This window comes from Chiroxiphia lanceolata, chromosome 2 (assembly GCF_009829145.1).
Source record: "Chiroxiphia lanceolata isolate bChiLan1 chromosome 2, bChiLan1.pri, whole genome shotgun sequence".
Lineage (NCBI taxonomy): Eukaryota > Metazoa > Chordata > Aves > Passeriformes > Pipridae > Chiroxiphia > Chiroxiphia lanceolata.
This window is the reverse complement of record NC_045638.1, coordinates 119,914,686-119,927,719: the sequence shown is the minus strand read 5'-3', so window position 1 is coordinate 119,927,719 and position 13,034 is coordinate 119,914,686. Positions and strand designations below refer to the sequence as shown.

General features: G+C 48.3%; 1 protein-coding gene across 2 annotated transcripts; it reads left to right on the top strand.

Moving 5' to 3' along the window:
* Window positions 1–286: 286 nt before the first annotated feature.
* LOC116783427 (transforming growth factor beta activator LRRC32-like) lies at window positions 287–11,484 on the top strand. Of its 2 annotated transcripts, XM_032680978.1 has the most exons (4): window positions 287–532; window positions 2,539–2,629; window positions 6,620–8,469; window positions 11,284–11,484. In XM_032680978.1, exons 1-4 carry the CDS (start codon window positions 510–512, stop codon window positions 11,288–11,290), a joined length of 1,971 nt encoding a protein of 656 aa, XP_032536869.1. In that variant the 5' UTR covers window positions 287–509; the 3' UTR covers window positions 11,291–11,484. The 2 variants fall into 2 exon arrangements, with proteins under 2 accessions (XP_032536869.1, XP_032536868.1); XM_032680977.1 differs by lacking the exon at window positions 11,284–11,484 and having other exon boundaries at window positions 6,620–9,548.
* The last annotated feature ends 1,550 nt before the right edge of the window (window positions 11,485–13,034 follow it).

The following is a 13,034-nucleotide window of genomic DNA, read 5'->3' as shown; positions in this document are numbered from 1 at the left end:
CCAAAAGATACGGGGGGAGATTTAGGTGCGGGAGGCTGCAGTCCTCCAGGAATGTAAGACACAACCCCCCCGGAGTAAACACCCGCCGTGCCCCGCACGCAGCCGGACAATGGCATTGCCCGTAAGTCCCTTATTCCCCCGAGCAAACCCACGGCCCGATCCCGACGGTTCCTCTGGCAAAAATCCCCCTGTTTCCCAACGCCTGCCCCAAGGAAGGGCTGCAGGATGTCGCACAGTAGCCGACTCCGTCCGGAGCACAGCGGTGGCTGGGACCCGGCGAGAGCCCGGGGAGCAGTGCAGAGGAAGACAGGCAGCATAATTTAAAGCAGACACTGGCCCAAATAAGGCTATTTCCCTGGAAATGCCTCCGTTCTGGAGTTACGAGTGAGCCTCCAGGAGTCCTGAATGGGCGAAGGCGAAGCTGAGGAGTAATTCCATCGGTCCCAGGACTGGATCGGTTCTGAAGAGCTGGATATGCTTTTTAAAGGGATGATAAGCGGTGTTTGGGGATGCGAGAAACCCTTGAAACAAGGTAACTGTGAAATAGTCACTCTTTTTAACCCTGAAGGCTCTCACGTAACAGGAAAGAGTCTTGTGTGGAAAAGGATCAGAGCCCGGGGAGTTTGATTTGTGTTCTGTGTGTTCTCTTGTACTTAACTTCCCTTGGCACAGGAGAATGCCTCTGCTAATTGTCTAAGCAGTAACAAAAATTACCTTTGGGGGAAATTTGGAAGGTGCTGCTGTTATCAGCTGCAAGGAACATCTACGAAGTTTCAGGATAGTATTGTAATAGAGAGGGAGGCAAACACTCTTCTGAAGTGGGAACTGGGAAAACTGGGATTAAATCCTGATTATTCTATGGTTTCAGACATGTCTTGGGGCAAACCACTGCTCTTCTCTGCCTTTGCCCTCCCATTTGTTAGGTGGACATGCTGATCTGGTTTGGGTACCACGCTTTTTCTAGGGGCTGAATTGTTTGACCCACTTACTGATACTCCTTAGGGGTGATGTTCACTGAAACCTGGGTGTTCACCGACACTGAGGTGTTCACAGATGTTCACTGAAACCACCTGTGTTTTTCAGCTGGGTCTGGGTGATTTGGAAGCCCTGTGATGGAAAGCTGTGGCACTGCACAGGGTTCAGAGCTCAGTCCTGCTCTGGGGTGTGCTGGGATTTCTCTCACAGCTGCCACTGGGAGCAAACTGGCGCTGAGCACGAAGCTGCTTCCACTCTGGGAAAGCCTCAGAGCAATAAAGGCTCCTTTAGGTCGAGTTGTTGCTGCTGCTGCTCCCAAACTGCTTTTGGAAGCTGTGCTTAGAGGCATCAGTGCCAGCAGGAAGGGATTAGGGTCGGGGGAAGTCCCCTCTGACACCGAGGGAACGGGGTCCTGTCAGCCCTGGGCTCTGCACTGGGAGGGGGTGGGGGGCTGCTGAGACCTGCCCAGAGGGTGGAGAGGAGGGGGATGCAGGGCTCTGTCACACTCACAGTTCTTGAGGAGGTTCTGAAGGTTGTCCAGAGAAAAGCTAGGCAGGAAAAGCTCCCCAGCTGGACAGCTGAGCTGAAAACCCCCCTGGGAAGGGAACCTCCCTGAGCAAGGAGGTTGGGCTGGACCATGGCAGGTCAAGAGGAGGTAGCTTTAGGTTGTGCAAGGGGACATTTAATTTAGATATTAGGAACAATTTCTTCACCCCAATGGTTGTCCAGCCCTGGCACAGCTGCCCAGGGCAGTGGGGGAGTCCCCATCCCTGGAGGGATTTAACAGCCCTGTGGATGTGGCACCTGGGGACATGGGTGAGTGGTGGCCTGGGCAGTGCTGGGGTAATGTTGGAATCAATGGTCTTAGAGGGCTTTTCCAAATGAAATGATTCTATGAGAACAGAGTCCACGTGGTCTTGTGCTGGAAGAGACCCCCATGTCCTGATGCTTCAGGATGCAACAGCCACCTCAGAGACACCTTGAGGGGCAGCATCCTTGCTTACTACACCTCTGCCTTACACAGCAAGCCATTAAATCCCATTTTCTGTGGTCAAATACATCAAAATACATCAAATACTCAAAATTTAGGATGTTTCAAAGTATGTTCAGAGCCTGGATTGTGCCCAGGGTTATTATTTAAGAAGCAAAGGGGCCGTGTTTTTGCACTGATGGTGTGACAAGACATCACAGAGCACACATGCTGCCCGCCAGGGTGGTACCCAGCTGTGAAAAGCATCCTCAGCTGAATTCACTGGATCTAAACAGAAAGGATTTCCCTTTGTGGGCTCTGAGAAAAGCCTTGTGATCATCGGAATGATTCTCTTTTCCCTCCATCCCGGCAAACTAACAGTCAAATGGTCAAACTGATTTTCTCCTTGTTCCTACAAGGCACCAACTCCTGTAAGCACAGGGCTGAGGAGCAGAGGTGGGTCGTTAGTGCTGTGTGCTCAGAGAGGGGTTAATTTATAGCACTGCTCTTGTCCTTCCCCGGGTTGGATGGTGACCTGGTGCCAGCTTTCACATGTCCCACTGAAACCTAACCATAACTACTTTTACCTGCAGAACCATGAAACTGTACATCCTCCTCCTCCTGGCAGTGCTGAACACAGGGACCTCTCACTGTCAGCCCTCAGAGGGGCCATCCTGTGAAATGGTAAGGCTGTCTCCCTCCCTGGGGCCCTGGAGATCCTGGCTGGACCCCCTTGCTCCAGGCACTGCACAAAGAGCTGCAGTCTCTGAGAAGGGAAAGCCCCCAGCCCAGGCTCCCTGTGGCGGCAGAGGTGGGATCTGCAGGGTTAGGGGGGGTTTAGCAGCCTGTCCTCAGGCTGTGCCCTTGTTGTAGTGACAACACACAGAAAGGGGGAAGGGGGAAGAAGGGTCATTATCTCAACTTTTTTTTCTAAGGAGGAGCTGGTTAAAAGAAATATAACCTGATTTCCCCAAGACTGGATAGGGATTCTGAGACAGGGAAAGAATTTAGACCTAAAATCAACTCCATTATATTAGCTATTCTTTGTGCTTTAATTAAAGCATCCCCTGTGAAATACATCTCTACCAGCCCTTCTGTGATAACAGGAGACTGATCTCCTCTGCCCTGGCACAGCGTTTCTGCCAGGGAAGTTGCACCTGACTCCTGCTGGAGGGAAGAGAAATGACAAAGCCTCTTGCTCCAGTACAAAATTTGCTCCTTTAATTTTTGCAAGCACCTGGTGCAATATTATAGATGTTATTCACAGCTGAACTTTCTCCCTTCCCTCTCCAAGTGCTTCTGACTGTACCAGGCCGTTTAAAAATACTATTTTTTTCCCCCCTGAACGTTGAAGCTGTTCAGCACAAATCCTCAAGGATTTCCAAAATAGGGAAAAAAAAATAATTTGCCAGCTGTACACATCTCCCTTATGGGACTCATTCCATTCCTGCCCACCCTGCCATATCGCTGCACTTCCTGAATTCCAGAGAAATTAAGACCTAGGGTATATAAAAAGACCTTGGGAAGGTGACTGGGTGGCTCAGTTCATTGGCTGGAGAGGGAAGATGGATGAAGGCACTGTAAACATGCCCCTGGGGTCCCGGGGATCACAGTCACACGGGGCCGGACGGGACACGCAGCGATCCAGGCGGATTCATCCCGGCCCATTCCTGGATGGGTCACAGCCCAGGCTCACTGCTGAGAAGCAAACACAGGCTTGTTTCCACTGTAAACTGCTTTCGTGGAGCCAGCACCACAACTGGGCTGGGCTCAGCTGAGCCCTGACAGAACCCACGCTGCCGTGGGGCCGGGATGTTCCTCTGGTGGGGATCGGCAGCGCAGCGTCGCTGGTGTCCTTCTGCGGGGGGCATGTGGGGGGGATCCAGGCACAGCTGGAAGAAAGAAGGAGCTCCTGGGTTAGCTGATGGCTCCACTGAGAGCCCAGCATTGTTATCTTTCATCACAGCCCCGCTGTTCCACGTTGTGCTTTCCCTGTGGTGACACCTTTGGAACAGCAGAGGCTCTGAAATGGAAACTTTCACCCCAAATCTCGTGGAAGAGGCATGAGTCAGAAACCTGTGCTCCTCTCTGACTCACCCCTGGTGCTTCTGTCGGTGAGCTGAAGTCTCACAAAAGAGGCTGTGGGAAGTAAGCAGTCCCTGCCAGCCCCTGACATGGGAGTGAGCTGCACTGATGACACAAATCACGGCACATCGGCCGGTTTTTGAGACAGCAAAGGCACAGCTCAAATGTCAGGAGGCTCTTCCTGACTCACATTGCTTTCCAAGGATAGGCAAGGCTTCAACTAGGTCATGTTTTACCTCCCAAAGAAAGATGATTCTACTAATTCCTGTTAATTGGCAAAGGAGGAGCTTACAAACAATTTGCAGAAGGGAAGGGATTTAAGGCAATTTTCTCTTACCTTGCCTGGAGGTGATGCAGGGATATAATGCACAGCCAGTTTTCATGGGCCAGCTGCTGTGTGGCACCTGGGCAAACTGCTCAGGTTTGTGAAGTGAGAACAGGAGACTGACAGAAACCTCTTCTCCAGTCTCAGGCTCCCAACCCACTGGGCTCAGGGGGGTAGAGGGGAGAGATGCACCAACCAGGCGCTGTTTGCTGCATCCCACTGAGATGTGCTGCATCCCACTGAGATGTGCTGCATCTCTTCTTCCTGCTGCTGCTGAGATCGAAACTCGTGCAGTTTGCACCAGAGACGGTGCAGAAGGGACAAGATAAGAAATTTAGTGAGGGTCAAAATAAGTCAGTGAAGAGAAATGAAAGCTTAAAAAGAAAAACGGGAGGGGAAATGTTATAGGAACAAATGGCAGATGGTGGGAGGTATAGATTTTATAACCTTTTATAGATTTTTATAGATTTTATCAGTCCCTGTTACCACTGGCAGGGTTCTGTGGACGCAGATGAAAGGCCAGATCCTGCAAGGCTCCTGGTGAGCTGGGAGTGACCTCTTCCCAAGGACTCCAGGGAAAACCAGCCCGCTGGCATCGACAGGAGCTGTGTCAGGGCTTTGCCAAGGTCTGGGTGCCCAAGGGGAGTGGGGGCTGCCCAGCACTTGCTGAGATGTGGCTCCAAGGGTGAGAAGAAACCTGGCATCTGCCTCAGGCTGCAAAGCAGTTTCTGCTTTTTCGCTCTGGATTTTTGTATCCTCCTGGCTTCTTCCTCTTCCACAAATGAATAAGAAGAGCCTTCCTGTTCTTGTATTTGCCTCAGAGACGAGCCCAGCTATGGGCACATTTGAAGTCAAAATGAGCAAGTCTGGGGTGACTTTGCAGGAAAGAAACAGTGTCAGGGAGAAGCCAGGAAATTTCCTTCTTTTTTTCTTTTTTAATTTTTTTTTAGGTGGAGAAGATTTGAGTGAGTTGGAGGGAAGACAGGAAGGGGTTCAGGTTTTGATAGTCAGTTTACTTGGGATCTTTGGGAAGGATGTATCATGGGAAGGACTGTAGAGCAGCTTGTGTTCATCTAGAGCTTGGATGAGGACTTGCACTTCTCTGGCACATTTTTGTGTGGTCTCCAAAACTCAGATGATGCAAAAGAGATTCACAAAATGCTGACTAGTGTCCCACTTCTCCCAAACAGATCTGCCACTCCATTCTCCTCGAAATTCATATGAAACAGATGGGGTTTAATATTTTTGAGTTTTAATGTTTGTTTAATGTCTGAAAAGCTTTGCGTCATGGAATTTGGATTCTGCTTCTCCACAGAAGTCAAGGTTCAACAGATTTTTTTCTTTGTTTTTTTTCCTTTCTTCCTTTTTCTCTTTTTTTCTCTCTTTCTTTTTCTTTCCTGATCTTTCTACCAACAGTACACGACCCAGACACCCAAATACATTAATAACATGAGTTTTCCTCCAGTAAATTAAATGCTGCCTAAGCCTTTCACATTCCACTTCCTCCTGCTGCTGTGTGTTCTCCTTAATAACAAAATAGAGCTTGACATTTATGCAAGGATGGTCAAATTCACGTTTCCAATATTCCCTATGAACACACACTCCAGATTTTGCTCTGGACACAGACTCAGTCATAGCTGCAATTAATGTTTCAGTTGGTGAAGGACCCAGTTTGGTTGAAGATGCCTTGCTGAACTAAGCCATGGCTAAAGAAAGGCACCATCAAACGTTGGAGGGGCTGACTATGAAGGAGAGAGGGGTTTTGTGCTATAGGATCCTTATATGTTTTTACACCTCCTGCTGTCAACAGAGAAAAGCTGTTACTATTACTATTGAAGGTAGAGTTTGTAAACTCTAATACAGTGATGAAAGTGAGAAAATTAAACATCAGCACAAAAGTGAGGAAATGGTGCTTGATTGCAGAGAAAACTGAGCAAAACTTCTTCCCTTGGAACTATTAAAATGAGTCCAGGAGAAAGGCACAAAAAGGAGACCATTTAGTGGGTGTCACATGCGGATAGAAGTCTCCTGGTCTAAGTCAGAAACACCTTTAAAATGAAATGAGTGCTCTTAGCTGCAGAGCAGCTAATCAGGGTTAGCAATTAGTGTTGTTGCTCTTGCTGTCTGGACACTCAAAAAAAGTGGTGTGAGCAGTGTTTCAGGTGCAGCATCTGCCTGGATGCTGAGTGTTATCTCTCTTACATTAATGCAAAGACATTTTTCACTGGTCATGCGATAACCCCTTCTCTCTCTTTTTCTGGCAGGCAAACTCTCAGGCATTTTGCCACAACAGAGACCTCCACCAGATCCCTCACGGGCTCCATCCACGTGTAAACAAAATAGATCTGTCTGGAAACCTGATTCAGAGCATCCCTGAGACGTCGCTGTCACTCTACAGCTCCCTGCAGTGCCTGGATCTGAGCTCCAACCAGATCAGCTCCATCGCGCCCGGAGCCTTTGCACACATGAAGAGCCTGCTGGAAATAAATTTAGCCAACAATCACTTGTATGAACTCGCTCAAAATGGCACGGAGGGGATTGGACTCTTGCCCAGGGTGGAAGTGCTGGACCTGTCCCACAACAGCCTGTACAATGGGATGGCTGAGCATTTCATCCAGCGGGCTCCAGCGCTGCGCTACCTGTCCCTGGCAGACAACAGCATCATAGTCATATCACACAGGATGTTCCAGGGCTCTCCCAGCCTCGTGGAGATAGATCTTCAGAGTAATATCATCATGGAGATACAAGAAGGTGCTTTTGAGACTCTGGTGAACCTTTCCAAACTCAATCTCTCAATGAATTCAATTACTTGCATCTCTGATTTCAACCTCAGGCAGCTGGAGATACTTGACCTTAGCAGGAACAGCATTGAGACCTTCTACACCACAAAGTCAGACGATGAATATAGCTTAAGATGTTTGGATCTGAGTGAAAACAAACTGCTTCACTTCCCAGTGTTCCCTCAGGTAAATAAGCTGGCAACTCTGAATTTATCAAAGAATTTAATCCAGCTCACTGCTGAATCCCCTCCTAATAAAATGGACTATGTGGAAAACGAATGGCTGGATGCCTCTTTCCATCTTCTCGATCAGAAGCAAAGTAGAAACAAAAGTTCTCTTTATTTATCCCACCTTGTATATTTAGACTTAAGTTATAATGAAATCCAATCCATTCCAGATGAGTTCTTTGAATCCATGTTGTCCCTCCACACCCTTAACCTCAGTAAAAACTGTCTTCAGGCCTTTGCAGTGACTTATGACAGTGCATTGACCTCCCTCACTGTCCTGGACTTGAGCTACAATGTCCTGCAGAACCTTCTCCTCGATGCTGGTGTGTTGTCAAATTTGAAGGAGCTCTACATTCAAAACAACCACCTTCAAACCCTGCAGTTTGACATCTTCTCAAGCCTTCCCAGCCTCAGGCTGCTCAATCTGCAGAGCAACAATGTCAGCCTTTGCAGCATGTACTCAGGATTAGCTAAGCAAAGGCTTGCAGGGGAGGAAAGTGGCTGTGTGTCCTTTGTGGATTCTCCTGCTCTTCAGTGCCTGTACCTGGCTGACAACATGCTGAGCATCCTCCCAGCATACACCCTGTACAAGACTCCTCTGGTTGTCTTGGACCTCTCCCTGAACCCTGGGCTGAAAATAGAACTGAAAGCATTATCAGGTCTGGAAAAGTCTCTGGAGTATTTGTATTTACATGGTAACAGGCTGATAGATTTAAATATTGACTTGCCTTGTTTTAGTCACCTTAAACATTTAAACCTCTCTGAAAATCAGCTGAACTGGCTGCCAACGTGGGGGAGCGACTCTCCACTGGAAGTTCTGGACCTACGGAACAATAGGTTCAGCACATTACAGAACAGCAATATTTTAGCATTAGAAAACTCACTTAAGAACTTGTATCTCACTGGGAACCCACTCAACTGCTGTGGGAACATCTGGCTTTCGTCGATGATCCAGAACAAAAACGTCCGGATCCCCAACGTGGAGCACTTGACGTGCCAGTACACCCAGAACTTCGGGTACCAGGAAGAGATGCACGTCGGGAACATCAGGCCGGAAGACTGTGAAAAAGAGGATCTGAAGAAGATCAACTTCCTCATCATATTAACGTTTGTGTTGGTTCTGTCCGTGCTCGTCATCGGCGTGGGGTCGTTCTTCTGCTTCCGCAGGCAGAACTTCAGCCCTCAGTTTAAAGCCAAGGGGACACAAAGTGCCCTGAGGACCGAGAGGATCAGGTGCTGCACCGACAGCGTGTAGAGACGAAGGGAGAAATTCTCGCCTTTGGTTTGTAACTGTGGGTTTGAGGACGCTTTCGAAGTGCCCCTCGTGGTGGCCTCTCTGGGCTGCGGGGACTGGAGGGAGGATTTGCCGTGTCTTGCAGGTCCACAGTTCAACTCAAAGAGGAGAAATTCGGCCCTCGCCTGCAACACGTATTTAACTGGGTTTAATGTGAAGAAATTCCTCTCTGGGGTGAACACATCTAAACAGAAAGAGCCCGGAGAATGAATTTCAACCAGCTGACATTGGACTGACTGAAATGTTTGTGTTTCTAAGGAAAACACAAACTCACTGCATGCGGTTGCATTTCAGTGCGGAAGAATAATATATCTATTTTTAAAGGTCACAGGAGGTTAGACTGCAAAAAGGTGTTTTGAAGGTGCCAGTGTGAAATAAGGCCTAGGGAACATAGTCCTGGCCATTATTCAGACCAGATGTCCACTGTCTTTCCATAAAAATATATTGTTGTCTACAGGATGGGCTGCCAGAAATGTTATGCAGCCCCTCATTCTGGGAGGGGTTTAACACGGCTAAGCTGTTCATTGCTGACACTGATCAATGTTATGCCCTGCACTGACAGAAAATTCACCCTTTTAAAGGGAACACAACAGTGTTCCCTGCTAACAGGGACCTGCTCACAGGGTTCAGTGGCTTTGAAAAGGAGCCAAATCAGGTTTTCTGTTAATGCCAGGAACTGTACATTCAGAAGAGAAACAGAGGTCAGACTGAAACCTGCCCAGGTAAATAACTCAGAGCCAAATTGCTGCTCCATTTCTGTTTCTTCCAGCTGGTGAATGTCAAAATTAACACACTACAAAAAGGTGTAAAATTTTAGTTTTTAAGCGGTTATGTAAGAAGCTGGCTGGTGATTTTCGTTGTGGAATTTTGTACAATAAAAACACCTTCGAATTTTGCAAAAAGCACAAGTCTGTGGATATATTAAAGCACCAGCTTGGAAAGCTCCAGAGATGAAAAGAAACGTCTTCCTATTTTTCCATGGTGTTCAGACTCCACCTCAGACCTTTGCCTCCTGGTCCTGAAGCAGGGACAGCTGCTCCATATCTTGGAGTGCAACCAGTGGAAGAACAAGGAGATCTACTGGGGATGTGGGCAAGAATTTGGCACGGGTTGCCCAGAGAAGCTGTGGCTGCCCCAGCCCTGGCAGTGTCCAAGGCCAGGCTGGATGGGGCTTGGAGCAACCTGGGCTAGTGGAAGGTGTCCCTGCCCACGGCAGGGGGGTGAATGGGGTGAGCTTTAAGGTCCCTCCCAACCCAAACCATGGTGGGATTTCTGTGATTCTGTCAATTTGCACGAACCATCAGCAGCAGTAGGGCCTGATCCCACAGAGCAGAAGCCAGTGGGCAGCACCATTAATCCTGTGGAAGGTTTGCACCAGCAGCACTCCCAGGGATTGCTGGAAGCCCAGTGCTGAAGGTGGTGTGAGAGCCCCTGAGCTGTGCCCAGCTGAGGGCTGATGTGCCACTGTGAGGAGCATGGCAAGGCTCTGTCTCCCCCTGAGAGTCAGGATTAGCCTGGCTGCCAGGACTGGAGTTAGTTAATAACCTGATGACAGAGCCAAAAGCCACTTAATTAACGTTTTTAACACTGCTTTTGTTTGGCTCCACCGAAAGGAAGTGCTTGTTATTACTAAACATCTGGGACTAATTAGACTTCCATGGACTTCCCTGGGAGCAGAAACAGCTTTCTTGAGGAATAAAGCTCAGGAGTAAAGCGCAGCACGGCTCATTTGGATTTCTCTGTCAGCAGCACAAGCAACCAAGAAGTGACACGAGCCTGCTCTGGCCAGTCCTGGCGTTATGGATGGGATGAGCAGGTTGGGGGAAAGAAAATACGAATAAATTCACAAAGAGAGGGAGGACAGGGAGAAATGGGAGCTCTACATTCTATTATTCAAAATAGTGTGTGATGAATGCAAACAGAGGAGGACCCCAGCTCATGAGGGGTGACAAACAGAAGTACCAAGTAACCAGGGAAACGGAGGGAAACTGAAATGGGAGGGAAAAGAGGCAGGAAAAGCCTGGAAGAACTTCCTGAGGAGAGCTGTGCAACGTTCTTTGACGAGCAAAGACATTTGGAGGCTGATGCAACATGATATTAAACAAAACATTGGCAAATACGAGGGAGCAGTCCTGCAACACTGTGAGAGTCACTTTTCTCCCAGGCTGCTGCTCGTGGCTGCTCTGCTGTGCTGCAGAGCCAGGGCAGTTCCACAGATCTCCTCCTCCTGCCCATTCCCAGCAGTCGTGGCATTAGAGACACACATATGGGAGACCTGACTGCAGCCTTTCTGTACTGAAAGGGGGCTGGAAAAAGAGAGAAAGAGTGGCTTTTCACATGGGGGGATAGGGGCAGGGGAAGGGGGAATGGTTTTAAACTAAAAGAGGGGAGGTTTAGATTAGCTGTGAGGAAGAAACTCTCCCCTGGGAGGGTGGGGAGGCCCTGGCACAGGTTGCCCAGAGAAGCTGTAGCTGCCCCATCCCTGGAAGTGTCCAAGGCCAGGTTGGACGGGGCTTGGAACAGCCTGGAATAGTGGAAGGTGTCCCTGCCCATGGCAGGGGACTGAAATTAGGTGATCTTTAAGGTCCCTTCCAAGCCAAACCATCCTGGATTCTATGATTTTCCAGTTCCTGATCCATATACTCTTTGAAGAACCATTCTGGAAGGTGACTGCAGGAGAGATTCCTCTCTGCTGTTCCTGGCTTCCCCAGAAAATGGACTGGAGAAGGGAGTCCTGGGTCCTGAAGACCAGAGAAGCAGAGAACTGCATTCTCAGGTAGGAACCCCACCAAAGAGCAGAAGGTTTGGGACAGGCAGCTGGGCTGGAGATATGGCACAAGGTGAGCAGAAGGGGAATGAGAAGAGCTAACCCAGGAATTTGGAATAGAAATTACAGAATCACAGAGTGGCTGGGGTTGGAATGTCCCTCTGGAGATGATCTAGTCCAGCCCCCAGCTAGAGCAGGTTCACTCAGGGCATGTTGCACAGGACCGTGGCTTTGTGGGTTTTAAATCTTTCCAGAGGAGGAGATTCCACAAGATTTCCTCCTTCTTTTTCTCCCTCCCCTCCAATTTATAGCTCAAAATTAATATTTTCAAAAATTTCCATAAAAATTCTGAAAAATATGAAGTTGGGAAATGTTTCCTTTGTAAGGCCAGAGCTCCAGTTTGGATTCAGATATTCCTACAGCAGAAAGCACATGCTCATACAGTAAAATAAACATCCAGTTTGCTTTTACTATTTGTGTTCTAGAGAAGATAAGGAAATGTTTCAATCAGTTAATACTAAATAACATCCCTCCCAGTCATCACTAAAACAAAACAAAGCAAAATAAACCAAGGTAATACAGACATAAAATATTAGGCTGTTGAAACTATATAAATCTCCTCATGTTTTAACACATCAATTAGTGCTGGGGCACAGGAAGAACACCAAAAAAAATGATGGTGCTCCAGACCCTTCCCCAGCTCCATCCCCTTCCCTGGACACCCTCCATCCCCTCAATGTCCTTCTTGGAATGAGGAGCCTAGAAGTGACCCCGGGATTTGAGGTGTGGCCTTGGCAGTGCCCAGCCTCTCAGCACCCAGACCCTGCTTTTTCCTTACCACTTCTTATTTCACAACTTGCTCATTGGGATCTTGCTCTTGTGCAAGAGTTGTTATGGGAATAAAGCCTTATCTCAAAGAAAGATCTTGCTTTATATTGATGAAATAAAACGAGCAGGTCTCCCTGACTTCCCTCCTCCAATAAGAATAACCCTTTATTCAGATAATAAAGGCTGTATTTTCCATACAAACATTCAAAAGTCCCTTGCTTTTCCACTGCAAGTGGAAAGTTTTTCAGATATCCCACAAATCTGAAAGAAAGACACAACCTGCTGTGCACATGGGGAAGGAATGGCAGTTATTCTTCTGGTTAAACCAGTGCAGTTTTTGAAGATGTCTCAGCTGTAAATGAATGAGGTCAACTTACAGCCTGTTCACCAGCCAAGCCCTCACAACTGTCTGCATCTCTGTTTGTGAAGCAGTTCAAACCGTGTTTAAAAGCAGTTTTAAATCACGTTCATGTTTTCCTTGACAAAAGGGATGGGCTGAGACGACGTCCAGCAACATTTGCATACTGACAGGGGCTAATTCATTAGGTCATGAGCCACCACCCCGTGGCAGCTGCTCCTCTCTGCCTTCTGCTGCCTTGCTTTGCAGAGCTCCCAGGTGTGCCCCTCAACACCTCTCAGGAATGAGGTTACAAAACCTGGCGAAGTTTTTCACCCAGGTGCCGTGAGAGAGTTCAGAGGGGGCCCAGCAGCCACTGGGAAAGGTGTGAAAAACGGGCAGAAAGGTTGTGAGAACTGGTTCACTGGCAGAAGGGGGAGAGTTAA